General features: G+C 42.1%; 1 protein-coding gene across 1 annotated transcript; it reads right to left on the reverse strand.

The window, feature by feature from the left end:
• Positions 1-1,846: 1,846 nt before the first annotated feature.
• EED (embryonic ectoderm development) lies at positions 1,847-18,397 on the reverse strand (the record flags this gene model as incomplete). The annotated part of the gene is made up of 12 exons (XM_082763665.1): positions 1,847-2,162; positions 3,064-3,137; positions 3,523-3,681; positions 4,467-4,572; positions 5,675-5,808; positions 6,728-6,819; positions 8,289-8,370; positions 8,489-8,614; positions 9,338-9,403; positions 10,275-10,367; positions 14,788-14,940; positions 18,275-18,397. 12 exons carry the CDS (start codon positions 18,395-18,397, stop codon positions 2,036-2,038), a joined length of 1,335 nt encoding a protein of 444 aa, XP_082619791.1. The 3' UTR covers positions 1,847-2,035.
• Positions 18,398-20,329: the final 1,932 nt, after the last annotated feature.

Below are 20,329 nucleotides of genomic sequence, written 5' to 3' on the forward strand. Positions count from 1 at the left end.
GCAGCCCAGGCAGAGTCTGACTTAACAAAATGCAGATGAGAGAAGTAAAGACAGGAAGTAGAAGGAGCTGATGACAGAATTTGACAAAGAACAGACTAAAAGTTTTTATTAAGAGATTAAAGGCTTTAGAGCTTAAACTCTTCTGTAATTCTTAAAGACTCCAACTCTTAACTTCTTTTTCAATTACTATCATTCTACTAGCTCTGTACCTTTCAGAAGAGGTATTTTGTTGTCAGAAACAATGATTATCTGCATTCTGACTCTAGAAATAGAAAAGTCCAGAAAGAAAAGAACAAATCAAACACATCACTTCTCTGCATTCAGATGCATAAAGCCCAAGTGAACATAAAAGGGAAAAGTTTGTTCCCTTATGGTGTGTATTCAAGTTACTATTTTGATTTATATCCTCAAAGCAGATGGGACTGACTGGGTAAAGCAGAATTTCTTCCCCAGGTCTTGCTCCAGATCTGCATTTGCCCGTTTTCCAGTTCTTCCCCATGTTAACAGTATCCACACCTTGAATGTGATTTCATCTTCCATGTTCTTAGGGCAAACCAGTTGGAATATTTCTCTACAGTTTAATAGAACAATGGTCATGGTATTCACAAGTTAATACAGAAATTAAAGCTGACCCTAATTGTGTTAGGCCTCTAGGCAGCCACCACCCTTCCTTCCTCTCAGAAGCAGAGCAGCTCAGTTTTGAGAACTTGGCATTTACAACCTAAAAAACAACCTTGGCTGAAAATCCTTATTGCTTTTGGGTCCCATTTCACTCTCAGCCCTGAACATGGAAAAACAAAGCCAACTAGTCTAGTGGCATACTACTGCAAAGCACTTCCCAGGGTGAAATGGTATCAGTCTCCAGCCCACGTGTTCTGGACGTACTTTAGCTCATCCAAACAAAACTCTAGCACTCTCACTGCCTTTTCAGTGCTCTCCCAATCACTTCTCCACCCCAACAACTTTTCAGACTCTGCCTGCCAGCTCCCCATCCATGAGATAACAGAGGCCTGTTGCAGTTGCATGTTAGGTTATACTGTGCTTGCAATTTAAAGTAGAGGCTAAAGACTCCAGCCTCAACTACCTTCCTCTCCCTCTTCAGCTAACTTGTGTTCAACCCTGCAGGTATTTCATCCACCTCCCTTCAGTTGTTCATCTTCAGTCAATATCCCTCCTCTTCACGTGTACACACAGCTGCATCTAGGACCACTTACACAGAACACAGACTAACACTTCAACTATACCTGCAGCATAAGTGTTTCAGCTACAGATTATAACTGTTAATGTTATCTGCTGTCATACTAATTATTCCCCTTTCATTTTTGTTAGCTGTACGTATTTTAAACCCATAAGAAATAATATATTCATTTTAGAATCAGTTATTCCTAGAGCGAGTAGAGCATTGATGATGCTATTTGGAAAATCTGACAACATCAATATTTTTAATTGCCTAACCTTGATATAAAGTAATCCCAGTAACCAAACAGACAAAATCCAGAGTACAGCAATGTGAACCACAAAAAAAAAGTTGGTAGAGTTTTTCCCCAAATCAGTAACAGAAATGGTGAAAAGCACATCCCAGTTTGAGATTATTAAAACTTAAAGTGCAATGAATTTAAGGATTTCAAAATATTTCTAGTAGCGATTTAACATTTATTTATGCTATATTCCTAAGTGTAGTACTTCCTTTGTCTGGTGCCTGGATAATATTCAGTAGCTTCATTAAGTTTTTAGCATAAAAAGGGATGAATACAGCTACAAGCCAAATAGGTATTTCATAAGCCATACCTGAAAATTCATTGTGGGAAATAATTAAAATGGACAATTCAGAAAACTTTACAAAAATACTTCTTTTTATTAAAAGCAGCAAAGTTCAAGCAGAACAATACACAGAATGTAAACATCACTAAGTTCAGCTCCAGCCTGCTGAACCTTCGAGGAAGTCTACACTAAATGCGTCTACCACACTAGCGAGTTAACAGACTATATTATAATTTGAAAATATATTTTCTACTTTGAATTAAGAAAAAGTTACTTATCGTAGTCTGTCCCAGCGCCAGATACTGGCATCATCACACACAGCTATAAGGATACTACTATCCCTGCTAAAACTGGTTTGTCGAATGGCAGCAACACATTTAGGATGAGTAAGAGTCGTACACCTATAAATAAAAGAAAATTATTCAGCTGCAATGTTAAATCTGCACTTGCTACTACAAGTGCTGTTTCACCACCATCTGACTTAGGTGACCTAGGAAGAATTTGTAGGGCAACGGGATTGCACCCTCTGTGATGTATTTTGTATTCTGAACCTGGAGATAGGAAAGCAGCAATTTCCTCTCTACCCATTGCCATTTCTTATCAATTTTCATGGAAGCGTGGACTGAATCACATACTGAATCACATTATTTACAACTTTGTAATCAGCGTTCTTTTCCAATTGTTAGGAATAATATATCGTAATTGGGTGATTCAAGACTGCAGCATTTTTGAGAAATTTGTGTAGGCATTCATATATATGTATTTTTACATATATATGCATGCAAACATGCAGTTATGTGTGTATAAATTTCATGTTTGTGTGCATACACACAAAAACATGCAATAAAATCACCTGGTCACACAGGCAAGGAACTGAAAAGTCATACTGTTTTCTTCACATCACACTCATAGCTAACCTTTGTTTTCTCACCACTTTAGTCCTTTCATCTATTTCTTTGTCATGAGCTACACCCTCCTACCATCTCCTAATTGCTTCATAAATTTTCTACCTAATTAGTGTGTGAGCTCTTTGAGGAAAACACATTCTTTCACTGTATCTTCACACAGTGCCCTGCACAATTTGATTGGGACCTCTTGGCACTGCTATAATGTAAGTAACAAAATAGTTTAAATAAATGAATAACATTAACCTTCAGGGACTCGGAACCTTTATTTACCTAGTAGTTAGAATGGAAAGTGGTTACCACTGTTTAAGAATTTCTGTAATTATCAGTAAAGGAAAAAGGAAAGTGCCTCAACTCCCTTTCTCAGCAAAACTACAATTAAACATGAAGTACTCACTTGGCTTTATGAGGATCCTCTATTTCTAAATCCCAAACGTAAAGTTTGCCAACCTGATTGCCCAGAGCAAGCATCTGTGAAAGAAAGCAGAGAACATACAAGTTTTACAATGTTATCTCAAAGAACTGAAAGTCAGAATTTTATAAAGGATCTTAAGGATTTATAAAGGATTTTATAAATTTTACAAAGTGGTATCCAAGTATTTGAACATGAATGGCTTAATGAATTTATTGAAGGAATTAGAACTGCTACATAATTTGCCTTCTTTCTCCCATTTTATTACCCCTCTCTGCAGATGGGATGAGAAGATACCAGTTTCATATAAAGCCACCTGCAGCAGACAAACTATCTCCTCAAATAGCACATCACATGAGCCAGGATTTGTGCCATACACATAAATATGGAATCAGTGAAAAGCTACACACCTTCAGATGCAGCAAGGTCAAAGCTCACACATACCTTTTGCCAGAAATCCATCGAAAACCTCATGTACCATATATCACACTGGCTGTAATCAAATCTCCCAAGTATGGTCACATTTGACTCACTGGGCTTGATTTTATCTATATCATCTTCCATTTTGCCAGGTTTCCAGCACACAATGGCATTTTCACATGACTAGAAGGGAAACAGTGAACACAAAAAAGTTACCTATATTTACAATTTATATTGTAAAACATTCAGTCTAGTTATAATTAAATCTAACATTTCCTGTCATAGCTTCCCCAACAACACTAAAAAAAGTAAAACCAAAAAATCTCACCTCTGCCCTTAGATCACAGCTAAATAAATCACTAACAATATATCACTGCCCTTTGCTGGGAGCCCGCTGCCCTCACAGCTCTGCCAGAAAACCAGATTGCAGGAGCCCTCCCTCACCCACTTCAGAAGAAATCAACCACAGGTACTCAAACACACTTTCACGAGCAGCTTAAATTAACCTAGATTTGAGGTTTGTTCACCCAGTCCCTTCAACCAACAGGACTGTGCCTGCACCAATTTCTGGCAGAGAGGCAGTGCCACCACCGAGTTTAATACCTACAAGCAAACCTTACTAGTGCTACCATACAGATCAAAGGAACTCCATTACATGAACCCTCATTTCTCCCTTTAGCTGCAGGATCCCTCACTTTTGTAGCTGCATAGCCTCCCTCTGGACACTCCATACAGATCCTGGTTAGTTGGTACCACTGTACTTTTAGCAGATCTAATTCTACTTTTTAGGTAAAAGTTACTTATCCACACATCCCAACAGTTGACAAAATTCACAGTACACTCCATAAAATCATTTAACACAGCACAGCGAGTTCACCTACAACCCAAATCCCAGTAAAACTTCTACTGTTTAAAAACCTCAGAATAAGCAAACAGGAGTACGATAGCTGGAAAAGCTGCTACTTTACCTTGGAAAGGATTAGATCTCCCAACCATCGTACACAGTCAACATAGTTCCTATGTATGTCTCTCGTAGAAAAGTCAGGAAAGTGAATTTTCTGAGAAATAAAAGGCCTATGGAGAAAATAGCCAAGTGAGGTTCAGGGAAATACAAGTCCAACTTGTAATTGCCAGTTTTAACACATCTCAATGTAAAAAGGACAAGTCTTGTCTTTTTGTTGTTTTAAAAATTTTCTAACAAAGTAGATTTTGTATGCTTATTTTTTTAATAAAATTGGAACAGTCCATTTTCATCCTCATTCCTATTGAAACAAATTGTTCCCCAAAATGTTTAACTGTAAAAGACTGTACAGAGACAGTGCTAAGCAAAAGCTCCAGATGCTGCACACAGCTCCCATTGCTAAATACCTCAAGAACTGGTTAAATCCCAGTTTTCCTGATGCTTCTTCTGCAACATCTAAATCGTCAAATAGAACAACACACTAAAAAAAAAGCATTTTTTTAAAAGCATCATTTAATATTTGGTAACATTACCAAAAAAAGCGAGAGCATTTTCACAGCTAGTCTCATTGCTGAACATGTTCAGTGTGTTTTAGACTCTTCAATTCTCTCAATGGTTTAACTGGAAGTTAAGATTAAAAAATTGATGAACTTCATAAAGGAGGCTTTATCTATCATGTAACTAGTAGTTATGTTTACTTGACAATTTGCTCAGATTTGAGGTCAGATAAGAAAAAGTGATGAAAATTAAAGGTATTACTACATAAATAGTTTTGTCCCAGCCCCAAAGTCAGATAACAGATACAATAATTAACAATAAATACACAATATGAATTATTCACTATGCTTAATTACAGATTTGATTCCCTCCTAGAAATTTTGAGGCAAAAGGAAGAAAAGCCATTGACATGCCTTAAAACAAAATGAACTACAAGCTTTAATTAAGAATGATGATGATAATCCCACACATTTCCTAGTCAAGCAGATAATTAAAAAATAATTAAGATATTTAAAAATAAGTGTCAGAACTTTGAATCCAATAAAATTCTACTGAAGTAAGTGCCAGAAAGACATCTTCCATGGAGACTCAGTATCCCCCACAATCCCCAGGTCACTCACTATCTCCAAGAACTCCCAATTTCTACAGGAATTAATCTGGGCTGTTGATGAGTATGTTTATTTTGCAAAGACAGCCAAGAAGATGAAGACTACGTACCTGTTAGTTTTATTTGGATTGTACTCATAAGACTCTTTGATGGCATTTATCATTCTCTTGGAATTGATTCTCCAGAGTTTTAGAGAGTGATCCATCCCACAGGACATGATTTTTTCACCCAGAAGATCATAATCCTACATATATGAAATAATTTTGAGCACCCCCAGCCTAAGCTGCATTATATCAACTCAGATTTTATTCCATCATTTCCATCAAAACAGCATCTTCTGTGTAGAGAATGCAATAAAACTGCATAATTCAAATAGAAAAAAATACTAATAACTTAATCCTGCTCACTGCACAGAAGCATAGTAGCTTACTAGCTATAGTTACTCTCCCTCAATGAAAAAGAGACATATTCAACAGCACTGACAGACAATGAATGAACCTACTGCTCGTGCTCTCCCTCACTAAATTCCCTAGGTTTCATTTCATGGAGCAACCTTGGCAGAACTCCAGGGCTACTACTTGGGTGATGAGTATTTACAACTCCCAGAGAACACAGCATCAGGTTTCATGTAGGTACACACCTCACCTTTCGGGTCAAACAACAGCAAAGGAAACAGTTGTTAATAAGAGTATTAAAAGTCAAAGATTCTATTTGGTATTTGCTGGGTAGCAGCATCTGTCTGCAGCTGCTGGAAAGCAGTATAACTCACCTGAAATAACTTCTTTCCTTCACTACCATGAAGGTTTATTTGCTGCTTTGGCTTGATAAGACCTCAAGAAATTTAAAAGTGGGACCATAATGAAAATTTATTACTCCTTCTAGCCCCACTGAGCTCTACTTTGTTTACATCTAGGCTGCACTGAGTGAATTGGCTACTGAAATAGATACAGCAAGTGAACACCTGTCCTGCTTATTGAGAGGTGGCCAGATCAAACCACCAGATTTAAACTTATCTACCCCTTAAAAAGCATTGATGCACTTCAGGGTTTTTGTTTTCCAGCAGGTATAGTATGAAAACAGTGCACAGGAGGATAAAGAGTTGCATATTACAGGCTTACTACCCTTTGTAAATCTAAATCACTGCCCCACAGTCTTCCACTTACTGCACTTAACACCTCATCCCTGTGCCCTTCTACTCCTCCAAATATTGCAACCAGCGTGTCTGTCTGGATGTTCCACAGTCTCAATGCATGATCTATAAAGAACAAATAAAATTACATGCTGCTTTTTACATGTACACATGAATAATATATTTCAGCTTCACCACTTTCAATAAAAGGTGTTCAAGTAAACATTTAAAAGGCACTTAATTCTTCTTCAGTTGTTAGAAGCAATGGAACTGCATTAACTAAATTGCCATTAAAACTAAGCTACTGTTTGAGTAATTCTGTAATTGAGAATGCGTGCCCTTCCCCCTCCCCTAGGGATACCTTCAACCAGAATATACTTAGGTCTTTAGGTCTTCTGAAAGAGTCTGATCTTGGACAAGTATGCCTTTATTTAGTCTTATTTCAAAAGCAATTTTGTATTTCAAAAAAGAAAATGTTAATTTTCTTTTAAGTCATTCTTACATCGGCATTCATAAAGCTTTTATTTTCCCTTTTTTTTTTTTTTTTTAAATCTTTAAACAGTTATTCTTTATGAATCACAGACTGTAGGGATGGGAGTTACTGTTTCCATAAACAAAACACATTTCAAAGTCAGACTAATCCACTTGCTTAAAGGAAGTTTAAACAATTTCTAATGAAGAACCTCTACCATATTTCTCATTTGGTACCACAAGTACACTGCACTGAATTACAATAATGCCAACTGGAAGGCCACACAGGCCCAAACATCGTCCCCTTTTTCTACTCATCTCTCGGCCAAGCAGTTCTGAGACCCCAGGACTCTCTCACCTCACACCCAATTGTAGGTAGCACCCTGTCCAAGATTACACATTACATTTCACAGCACTACAGCTGATGTCAAAATGGCATCAAGAAGACAATATAAAGCACTCGAGAAATTCAGAAACACAAACTTGAGGTTCCCAACCCTAATTCTCAATAACACTGAAGTCAAAAGTCCCCTTATGTTACCAGCCCCAGTGTTCCTGAAGGCTTAACTCGAGGCAGATCAAGTATCCCCTAACAAAACAGTCAAGATTAGGAAGCTGTGACTGTTTAGACTGGTCAAGCCCATGAGAAACCATACCAAAAAACACTTCTCCCTTCCCTAATATCCTTTTTACACAAAGCCCAATTAAAGTCAGAGCTGCTCTCAAGAGGGAATCAAAGTTTTTTGCCCATGAGTACAGTGGTGAATGCCATCTGCAACTTTACAACATTCCCACTAGATGGCAACATGCTTCAACAGTTGAAAACAAACCAACTTCAAGAAAGGAAAGAGCAACTCCAATTCTCACATTTCTTCTCTAAAAAAGCAGCGCTATTCACAACCCTGCTGCACCACAGGTGGAGTTATTTTTAGTGCAGGCCATGGATTTAAATATGTGCATGATGTACAGCCATGAAGAGCTCTAGAATTCTGAGATAAACTTGTTCAGTGCCATCAACAAAATTCTCAGAGACTCGAGAAATTTTGGCCATTTTCAAGACCAAAAATCCAATCCAAAGTATCCTGATTTATACAGAAAAAGAGGTTGTTGGTTTTTTTCCTCACCTTTGCTTACAGATAAAAGGAGATTTGGATCTCTTGGATGGAATTTCAGTTCATTGATTGCATTTCCATGGCCCACGTAGTGCTGGGATAGAATTCAGAGACCAAGTTATCATTTCCTTTCATGTTTAGACATACTTAGAAGACATACGTTTCATGCCTTACTGAAACACAAGCTATTTCCCAAAGTTCTGCGCACTCACCTTTATGCACTGCATTGTTATAGGGTTAATTATCCTAATAATACCCCTGGACCCCGCCACAGCAAGAAGAGGATGGCTTGTATTGCTATCGTACGTCCATGCACAGGTATAGAAATTTTCATCTGCCTACAACACCTCTTGTTAAGGAACACAGAAGAACACAGACTTTTGGTTGGTTTTGAGCCAAAGAAACTTTCTTTTAAAAACAATTGACTTTTTAAAAGAAACTTGTTGCTATTTTATGAAAGTGCCAAGGAGTCTGTGCTGGTCCAATAACAAAAAGATAAATATTTGATTATACATCTGCAAATATCAGCAACATTGACTCTTCTCCAGATGTTTCCTCACTTCTGTTCCATAACACACAAGGAATACCTCTCTCTTGGCATCACTTTTCAATCTCTTTGTCCAAACCACTGAAAGACTGGGAATAAAAATGAGGATGAATCAAGACCAAACTGACCAACACACATTATTACTCCGAGCATGAAATATCATTCTTAGGCTTTAAATCCAGTTCCAGTCAAGAGAGAAGCCGAGACCATGGTAAAACAGTGAATGTGAGACACAGCGCAAACATTAAGAGTTAGGAAGATTAAACCAACAAAGAATTGTTTTTCAAATATTTTAATACAGCACGTTCCGTGAGCCTGCATTTCTAATATTATTTCAATAGGAGGGACTCTAGGATGTGGAAAAGAACTAAGACAACTTGGACTTAACATGAGGAATGTGCCACATGAGTGAAGTATGAAATCACAGACGAAACTTTTGTGTTATTTTTCCTACAAAGCCTCTTCATCTGATAAAGAGGAACCAAACTAGTGCCTTTTTAACTTGAAAGGATACGTCAGCATCCACGTAGGACTGCAACAGACGGATTTCTCCTTGGGAATGACATTCATATAAGGTAACCTGTTAAAAAAAAAAAAAAAGAGAAATTGATGCTTTCTTGTGGTATTTCAAGAGGAAATCACATGCACCCTTATATTAACTTCCTTACTGAGAGAGGTAGAGCATTTTTATGGCTTAGCTCTCATCTATTACCTGTTTGCTCCTCACAGGTGGGAATTGTTTGATACAAGATGCTCACAGCAGTTTCAGTTTAACACCACTCCCAGAAACTTCTTGACTTGTCTCCGTAAGGTTAAGCTCTCTTTGTAACTAGTTACACTGCAACAACCTCCAACCGGAGGCAGTCTTTTACAGGAGTATTTGATACACAGCTTAATCTTAGTTTAGCACTTTTGGTAACTATCAGGTGGAAGAAAGCAGGAAATGAAAGGCTTGTTTATGCACAACACTTCCATAGAACGCACTTCAGGAGTTATTTTGAAGACTGAAATGACAGATCCTTCTCCATAAAAAGCCCATAAAGATGCTCCCCACAGGCCATTAATTTAGCTACTGAGCTACCTGGCATCCTCACAGACACTTCTCATCCCATTTTAGAGTATGCAACTGTTTGGAAACAGTAACACATACAAAGAGTAATTTTAGTGACAAGATACATTTATGCACCTGTCTTCCTTCCTCTCTGTTTACCTTGCCAGAAGAATTTCCATTACCACACAGAGGCTCACTCCCAAATAGCTAGAGCATGACCTCACACAACAAGTCAGAGGCTGCACCTCTCCCAGATAACAGACGCTATGTACCTCAGAAGCAAAGCTTGCTATGCGAAGGATCTTGTGTCAGTGCTAAACACAGGTAAAGGGTTTGGTTGAAACCAGGAAAGCAAACAAAAGCACACGGAAGGGCTTATGCTTAAGAACAGATTACTCACTCTGTTGCTGCCCACAGTGGCAAAAACGAGAGGATCACCTTCTTTACTGTGCCAGTTAAACTGGACTCCAAACAAAGGCTGACCATGGTCCTCCTGTAGATGCAAAGTAAGATTAGAGACAAAATAAATAAAACCCACAGACACATTATTTTCATGAAACTCAGCTGTGGTGGTAAACAGTTTAATTGTTATGTTTTCCTCCAACTACTAGCTTTGTATCCAGGATAATTTCAGATAGCAAACAGTTAAAAAGAACAGTTTTGTAGTGTCACATTTTTACTGGGCTCTCTTATGGTAGGCTAAAGAAATACTTCTCCTCTGTCTGCCCCCAAAGAAATGTTTTAAACAGTGAAGGGGAAGAAGTGTTGTCTCACAGTTACGGCCAGAAGTTGCCAGAACTCCTGAGTTATATTTGCAGCTCTACTGTTTGTTTTACCGCTACCAACAAGGAAAGCTCTGCATATGAGGCCAGGTCTACATGCATTTTATATTACTTTCACACACGGATTTACAACTTCACAGAGGAGACCTACAAGGACTAAGAAGAATTACGCTGGTGTAACAGTGGAGAAGAGTTACATTTAGCTATTACAGCACAGTTAAGTCTCGCAGCTCTCTCACAGATTTGATGAACTAACTCCAGCATGTCACAAAGCTGCTGCAAAGTTCATGTCTACAAAGTGTTTTCAGATCTCCTTCAAGAACAGTCACCAGAAGAATTGAAAACTTATTTTTAAAGAGCTTACATCAATTTAAGAGAAGAAACAAAGCAGATATGTTTATAAATCGTGATGAATATGGTGGTGCTTGTTATTAATTGATAACAGTATTTTGGCCTGTCCTGACAGGATGTTTTCAGTAAGAATAATGTTCATTAGAGTGCCTCCCCACAGGGGACTGTCTGGGACAGTACAGGCAGGAAGGAAGTGTCTCATGATGGCTGTTAAGCAGCCTTCAAATGGTAGGGCTTCAGAGAAATATTAGCCCTGGCAGCTCTGACCTATGCAAGAACCAAAGAATGAATTTGAGGAGGGGGTGGGGAGTTCAACGCTCCTCAGAAAGAGCTTACTAAGAAGGAGGGCCGGAAGAATTTAAAGTAGGCAGTATTTACTGAGAAAGGCAGCATCTGTTATTACCTCGACAGGCAAAGCTAGAAAGAGACAGAAGAAAACCTCTGAGTGAAGGCCCTCCTGCATGTCTTAAAGAAAGGCTGTAATTTTCAAAGCTGAATACAGATTAAGAAGAATTGTTCACGGTTCAACTCAAAGTACTACCCATCATAACATGAAAGGCCAAACTAGTGGGTTTGTGGGATGGGGGAACAGGGGAAAAGCAGCAAGGTCATTAGTGACCCCAGGACAGAAGAAAAAAGCAGGTATTTGGCACTAATAAAGCATTACAGCTTAATTAGAGATGTAGAATGAGGAAAGCACTGGGGTATCTATCTGAAGAAGTTCTACTTTCCTCGTCTAACCTACCATCATCCTCACTGGTCAGAGAGAGCACATACTGTTTTGATAATATTTATCTGCTCTAATCTCTGTTCCAGCTGCTAACGATGAGCCAGGTTTTTAAGAAATTACCCTGTTACATGCTGCACATTCTGGTTATCACGAGATAACCAGAGTGGAGGGTTTGACCTACATGCTGGTTCAAGAGAGGAATTGAGAAATGCCATCTTGACCCCGATATAAATAAAGGGCACAAAACCCAAAGTACGCAGGTTCTTCGTGCACCAGACAGAAGGCGCAGAAACAAACAGGCCTCCAGCTGCTACAAAAGCAGATAATCAGTGGTTAGTTCTGCCTTTACTCACCCAACGCCAACACAGGTTCAGGCAGACAAAGTAAGCCTAGAGCTGCCTTTAGACAGAGGGCAGGGAAATAACCACCAGGCCAACGCAGCCAAAAATAACCACCTGCAACTACACAAGCACATTGTCCAGCGCTGTCACCACGGTGCTAGTGAGGCACCAACGGACCACACGCGCACTCCCAGTTCCCTCAAGTGGAAGCAAACCTTTCTGGCGGTGGTTTGAGTTAGCTTTCCCTATCAAGGTAACAAACCAGGACCCTGCGTGTGGCTGGTTCCTTATTCCCAGCTCAGGGGACAGTGAGTAGAGGCTGAGAGACATCAACCTGCTACGAGCTACTGAGGCACACCCCAAACAAGAGCAAAGGGTCGGGCAGATGATGGCATTGTTCTGAAGGGAGCACATCAAAGCAGAATTCTTTGCTTTATCTATAAAAAAACTACACATAGATGTATGTGAGGATATCCTTCTGCTCGCTGTATATGCTCATTTATAAACTACCATTTCCACTTAGAGAGCAATTATTTTTTTTTCAGGACGTACCACAGTAACTCAGTACTGTAAAAAGCAATAAAAATAAAACACTTTCTGATTTCCTGTCATTTTCCAAGTTATATATTTGTTTTCCTGATGCTTAAATTTCAGCCAAAATAACTTTCACACTAGTGTTTAAAAAAGCATATTTAGCCAGCAGTGTGTTTTTCAGGCTGAATCATAACCATTTAACATTCAAATCAGTGGGCAACGGCCATGTTTTCCTAAGGGGGGGGAAGGAGGAAAAAATAAGAGTAGGAAATTGAAAAAAGCAAACAAACCATAAATTGTACACCTCTAAAGAACATTACAATAAATTTCCATGTCTTTAAGTCATGTTGACTCCTCATTAATTTCAGCACATACATCTTACAGCATAGTTCAAAGGCAGAATGGGACATATATATGACATGATATCCCAAGAGCCATGTATTTCTGAACCCATATACAACATCCAATCGCTACATTTTATCTTCACAGTATTTCCAAGATTAGTACGGAAGAACAGGGAAAAGAAAAGAAGAGAGGCTTCCCCAAAAATAAAGTAAAAAAGACTGACCAAATTTGACTGCTACCTGGTCTTTAAACCAGTTCAAAGAGAAATGGGAAGACAAAAAAATACCCTGCTTAGAGTGAATGCAGCATTTCAGCTATGTTTGATTCCACTTGTACAGGAAGCTGGGGATTGCTTAACCACACGGGGTGGTCCTTTGGGTCACCCCAGAGCAGGGAGGAGGGGATGCTCTGTTTTGCCAAAAGAACTCGGTAAATACTAACTACTTTGGGATATCTGGTCCGTGGAAAAAAACAACAAAAAAAACAAACACACTCAGCAAAACTCAGGACTTGCTAAATGTCTGGGTGCTGGAAGGCCCACGCCAGTGGCTGAAGCAAGACTTTAAGCCACAGAAAGCACCGTCTGCGGGGGCGATGCCTGTGAATCACAGGAGCAGCTGCCTACCTAGCTCAAAGTGAAAGAACTACTCTTCCTCCGCTGCCCTGAAAGAGAAAACGTGGTTTTTGAAGCATAAAAGTTAAGACTGACTTGCTTCCCAGACACTTTGTCAGCTTAATGTTGTACTAGAACTTCTCCAGTGGCAAAGCTCATTTAGGAGGTTTCCAGGCTCCAAACGTCTCAGCCCCTCCTGCTCAGCTACCCAGTTATTTCCGTGAGGCAGTCTGAAACCTAAGTTCAGAAACAGCGTCCTCAGCAAAGCTCAACAGTTGTTGAGAATGTGGGAGAATGATAAACCTCCTACAGGAATTCTGCAGAAAACACAGATGCGTTTACGTGAACTTCTTGTTAGCCAAATATAAGGTTTAACAGAACTCCCATCTTCTGCCAGGTCCAACTTCCCTTTATTTCAAAGTTTTAGAAAAACTGGATCAGACAGTGTATAATACAGATATCCCCCACAAGGCTGGGGAAGGAAAGAACGCCTTGACAGCGCACAAGAATCCAAATGAAAACAATCGATTCAGTTCACCATAGTCTGTGACCAGTGCAGAAGAAAATACCCTAAAACACATGAATAAGGAGTAAAGATCATGAATCCCTGTCTCTTAATGCCTCTAGATTATGTAGGAATAGAAATGTGACCAGGTGTGACCACACAGCCACAACACTCCTGATAAATTAACCACAGCACACAGCAGACCTTTTATGTCAATTCCCTGATGACAGAAAGAAATTATATCAGAAGTGTGCAAAGAATGCTGAAATTTAAGACGAATGTCATGATTTATTTTTTAAGAATGTTTTAATTTCTTTTTAAAATACATCAGGTAGAAAACTCTGCATGAATTCTGTGCTCTGCATCAAGTTGTCACATTTTGCTTGATATCAACCTGTTTATCCAGCATCTTAACTCAATAACTACAGCTTTGATGAAATAATTATAAAATATCATATATAAGTCTTTGCAAAAACATAAAAAATCGGATTAATTGCAGCATTACCTACTGATTCCTATTTGCCAGTATTCTTTTTCTTCAGAACTTTGGGTATTCCAAATAAGGAAGGTACTTTCATCAGATAAGCATGGAACATAGATATTTTGAAATAGTCTCTGCTCTGTGTGTAATTATTTTGATGCTGTCACATAGTTTATGTCACTGCCAGCAAACAGTACCAGCATCCCCACGCTGAAGCTTACACACACCTACCTTTAGGCTATTTACACATTTGAAGGAGTATTTGCACTTCTTTGACTTCCATTTTCCTTTCCCCCAGCTTTTTCTTCCTGGGGCATTAGGAGTGTTTGTTGGGGTGTCCGGGCGCTCCGTGTTAGTACCACTTTCGATGCTAACAGCATCATCCTGAAAACATTCAAATTATACAGAATATAACGAGGACTTCTTATTTATTTATTCATTTAGATTCACGTACTTAAATCCATCACTAACGTAATGGCATTTCTCTCCAGATACGGAGCATGAGTCACCCGAGGGCTGATCCAAAAGGGACATTCATGCACTGTGATCTAGTGAAGCTTCCTTGGAATACAGGCAACTGCCCTTAGGAAAGGTCTCAAGATGCAGTGGTTGGTTTCCCTGGAAAGCATCTCTGACGTAGATGGAATAAGTGCTTCTGAAGTAAGGAATGAAGAGGGTGTTTGTGGAAAAACATTAGGTTATGCCACGTCAGGAATTTAGCCCTTCTGGGAGATTTCTGGACACCCTCAGCAGCTACAGGCAAAGCGCAGCCCTGCAGTAACACAGTTCTGCAGTAAGTCAGCACCGCCACTAGAAGAGGAAGTCTAACCCCTCCCTCCTGCTCTTTTCTACAGATTCCTGCTTCAACTTAAAGCTACATTAAAAAAAAAAAAAGGCATCACAACATAAAAAAATAGTTTCCTGTCTGATTCAACCATCCCTCCAACAATCAGCAGGCAGAGCCAAGGTAAGAAGGGGGAAAGCTGAAATAAGGGGTGGGCGAAACCACCCTTAAAGTTACTTGGGAGTTTTAGATCAATTTGGGACAATTAACAGAAAACACTGTTTGCCCTGGCAGCCAAAAGGGCCTATCATATCCTGGGGTGCACCAAGCATGGCACTGTTAGTGGCTGAGGGAAGGGATTGTCCTGCTCTGCTCTGGTGTGGCCTCACCTCCAGCAATGGGTGCAGGTTTGGGCACCACAGCATAAGAAAGACATAAAGCTATTAGAGAGTGTCCAAAGAAGAACTATGAAGATGGTGAAGGGTCTAGATGGGTAGGTGTATGAGGAGTGGCTGAGGTCCCTGGGTTCATTCAACCCAGAGCAGAGCAGGCTGAGGGGAGGCCTCATGGCGGCCTGCAGCTCCCTCAAAAGGGGAGCAGAGGGGCAGGCGCTGAGCTCTGCTCTCTGGGGACAGCAACAGGACCCAAGGGAACGGCATGGAGCTGGGACAGGGGAGGGTCAGGCTGGGGGTTAGGGGAAGGTTCTGCACCCAGAGGGAGGTTGGGCACTGGGACAGGCTCCCCAGGGCAGCGGTCATGGCACTGAGTTGCTGAAGCTCAAGAAGGGTTTGGACAGCGCTTTCAGACATAGGGTCTCATTTTTGGGTGGTGATGTGTGGAGCCAGGAGTTGGACTTGGCGATCCTTGTGTGTCCCTTCCAACTCGAGCTATCCTGTGATTTTACAATTCCACATACAGCCCAACTGCAGGACATCACTCACAAACACTTCCCCATTCCCTGCATCACCCATTTCCGCACACTCCACCTGCACCACAACCACAACAAGCAGTCCCTGCAGGTCCACACAAGAAACTTCATCTTGTTCAAAAAACAACCCCCCTCCCTTTTTTTTTTCCCTTGGCAAGTTAGCTTGGTCATCTACCGCCAGAAATTTGGGAGAAAACATCTCAAATGAAGCCATATGACAAGTACAGCTGAGCTTGGAGAGACAGAGGCAGCCTTCCACTGGAAGATGTTCATTGTAACACCAAGCTGCACCAAGAACTCCACTAGGAATGTGGAGGAAGGGCAGCTGTAAACATTAGCACATTGATTCCCACCAAATGTTTATGCTCTGTCCCAGTTTCACACCTGTACCATCAGGCAGAAGAGGCACAGACATACGGGTCTTTGGTTGCCCAACAACTTTGAAAACCTGGACATCAACAGGACAAAAAGGAGGGAAGACAACACACCGTGAAGGCGGTAAGGGAACTGCCCAAGCCTGGAGCCAACACTCTCCCAACAAGCATAGCTGGGTCTTCCAATTTCTTCTCTTCTGCCCTAAGAAACTTCTGAGCTGTCCAAACTCTAGTCTCCCAAGAGTACTCACTAGCAAAAGCCACAGCTCCTCACAGAACCTGTAACTACATCACCAACAAGCTTGCCTTTAGGATGCCTGTGGAACAAAAAGGCAGATTTCCTCCAAATCAGTTCTGTTACAACGTGAGCAGAATCCAGACCTTTCTGGACTAATGGGGTTCAATAACAAACCCTTGGAAACAGACTGCTTTCCCTTTTGAGACTGGCCACATCTTCAGTACCCACACAGCCCACATGCTAACCTACAACGAACGCTAACGCAAGCCCGAAATCTGTCATCATGTCTCACTCAGATTCACAAACGCATGTGTCTGTAGGGCAAACAGATGTTTGCAGGTCTGCACGACCAGCTGCCAGATGGTGATGAGCAGCTAAAGAGGCTCAGCAGCAGCAGGACACAGCACCTCGGAACTGTTCCCCCACGAACAGCACTTCCACAGGGCACTGGGGACGTGGCGTAGATCCCTCACTTTCTGGATAAGTGATCTAACCAAGAGAAGAGTTGTGCAGGGATAACACTGGAGTAACTTCCCCACTTCAGCAGCTGCATGAGTGCTAAATACCTGAGATTGCCTTTTGGGTACAGAGCTATCCTGTACCAAACCCTGCTACCTCAAGTCCTGAGCACTGGATTTTAGCACAGCTTAAAATCCTAGAATCATTAAGGTTCAAAAAGACCATCAAGCTCATCAGCTCCAACCATCTCCCTACCACCAATGTCACCCACTAAACCACATCCCCAAGCACCACGTCCAACCTTTCCTTGAACACCCCCAGGGACGGTGACACCACCACCTCCCTGGGCAACCCATCCCAATGCCTGACTGCTCTTTCTGAGAACAAATGTCACGAAGAAAAGCCTGGAGCTCACATCCTCACCCCTCACAGCTGCCTTCTGCTGCCAGCGCCTGAGCACTATCCCCTACTCCTCCTCCACCGCGGGGCCGCACGCGTACACTTACACCAACTTTTACTCTACAACGTGGTCATGAAGTCAAACGACACGGGGAGAAAGACCACTGGCTCTTTTTGCTGTTTCACATGTAAAAAGACACATCAAAAGCGACATTTTAACGCAGCCCCTGAGCACCACTCGGGGCCTGAGCCCACTTTGGTCGGGGCCGGAGCCCACCGTGGGCCCCCAGTTTCCCCTCACCCACGTGGAGGCAAAGCAGGAGCACTCCCTCAGCCCCACAGGGTTCCCCACAGCCGGGGATCTCCCTCAACAGCCCCCACAGGGGATCCCCGACCCCCTGAGGGCCCGGCCGGGGGGTCCGAGGCCGGGGCCCAGCCTCAGGAACGATCGCGGCGCTGCCCCCTCAGAGAGGGGCCGGGCCTGGCCGCGGCCCCTTCGCCTCAACCCCAGCGCTTGTTCCCAGCTCGGGGCTCACGTTCTCATCTCCGGACAGGTCCCCGGGGTTGCTGTTCTCGTCACTGCTCAGCTTCTGCTTCTTGGCCGGCATCTCGGGCCCGACTCCCGCCGCCGCCGCCGGGGCTTCTCCCCGCTCAGACATCTTCCCCGCCCCCGCCGCGCTGCCGTAAAGCGCGCCCGGGGAAGGTCGGCGGGACGCTGCCGTAATGCGGCGCCGCGCCCGGCTCCGTAGGGAAAGCTGGGGAGGGTGCCACACTGCCGTAAAAGGGCCTTTCCCGCGCGGCGCTGAAGGGATGGGGGAGTTGGTGGAGGTCGGGGTTAATAAAGGCGGTTTTAACTGTACAGAGGCGTGCTGGTGTTTTATATTGTTGCTAGTCAGATGGTGTAAGTGTGCTGTTAGGCCCCGTGGCAAGCTTGGCCGTCTGAGTGTGTGTGTGAGCGTGTTTGTGTGTGTGAGGTGTTCTCCTACAGTCCCTCTGTCACACAATCCTAGAATCATTAGGGTTGGAAAGCCCTCCAAGATCATCTGGTCCAACCAGACGCCTACCACCAATGTCACCCACTAAACCATGTCCCTAAACACCACGTCCAACCTTTCCTTGAACACCCCCAGGGACGGAGACCCCACCACCTCACTGGGCAACCCGTCCCAGTGCCTGACTGCTCTTTCTGAGCAGAAATGTCTCCTCATTTCCAACCTGAACCTCCCCTGATGCAACTTGAGGCCATTTCCTCTGGTCCTATCACAGTTACCTGTGAGAAGAGGCCGACCCCCAGCTCCCCACACCTTATTTTCAGGCAGTTGCAGAAAGCAATGTTGTCTGCCCTGAGCCTCCTCTTCTCCAGACCAAACACCCCCGGTTCCCTCAGCCGCTTCTCACAGGACTTGTGTCCCAGGTCAGCGATCCCTCTGTCCATCCTTGTGCTGCCCTTGAGTGCCTTTTAATGTGCATAAAGCATGTTTTTTTTTGCTTCTTTTGCTCTCCAAAGAACCCCACAAAGTGAGCAGATGAGGCAGCTGGCAAGCCCTAGCACCTGCCTTGTCACCTCAGGCAGAGCTGAAATACAGCAATAAAATCCTGTCCAAAACCCACCCGGCCCTCTGCTCTCCAGCAAACTTCTACCACTTCTATGGCTGTAGATAAAATGCTGCAGTTGCCAGATTTTAATTTATTCATCTCTAAAACCGCAGGTCCCAGAGTCATGATAATTATGAACAGTAAATAAATAAATAAATAAATAAATAAATAAATAAATAAATAAATAATCTCTACCAAAGGGGGAAAGTATTCTGCCCACAGGCACAAAGTCTTATCTGCTTTTCTTGTGTGGGCAGAAACAAGTCTTTCCTCCCTGGGGGAGACATTCCGGTCTCGCAAAGTGGTTTCTTGGAGGGCAGTGACAGAGGTGAGCCTGCTTTATCTAAACTTTAATCTGGTATAAACTTCAGAGATAAGAAGGAAGAGAGGAAGCTTAAACTGATGTGTGTGCTATGCTGTTTTTAGCAATAGCCTCTCTTTTCTGCTGCAGAACCGTAGGCTCTGCTGAAGCAGTGCATAATATATAGCAAAAGGTTGTAGATCACAACTAATAAAAGCTCTGGGAGCTCACAACTGCTCAGATTTCTGCTCCGAGATCAAGGTTGTGATAAAAGTGGTTTATACCTTTGTGGGGACATAAACAAAGAATGAGCAGACTTGAGATGCCAATCTAAAAATATCCTGCCATAATTTAAAAAAAAAAACAAATATGACAGGATATTTTTAGATTGGCATCTTAATTAAGACTAAATCACGACTGTGCTGCAGACCTGTGGAAAAAAGGCATGAAGTTTTCAGCAGTGGAGGGTTTCAGCTTCTCACCATGGGTGCCCTTGAGCTAATGGAGAGAAGACAACTCCTCTGCATTTTGCAGATGTCAACCGACATCCTCCAGATGGCCACACACCCAGCTCCGCCACCTTTCAGTGGCTCATCCAAAACATAAGGGGAGCGAAAGCCCCAGCCAACCTATGATTCTTGGTCTGCACACAGGAAACTTCTCCACCCACACCCAGAATCAGCCAGTAAAACCA

This window comes from Aythya marila (genome assembly GCF_965140915.1).
Source record: "Aythya marila genome assembly, chromosome: 1".
NCBI classification, from domain to species: domain Eukaryota; kingdom Metazoa; phylum Chordata; class Aves; order Anseriformes; family Anatidae; genus Aythya; species Aythya marila.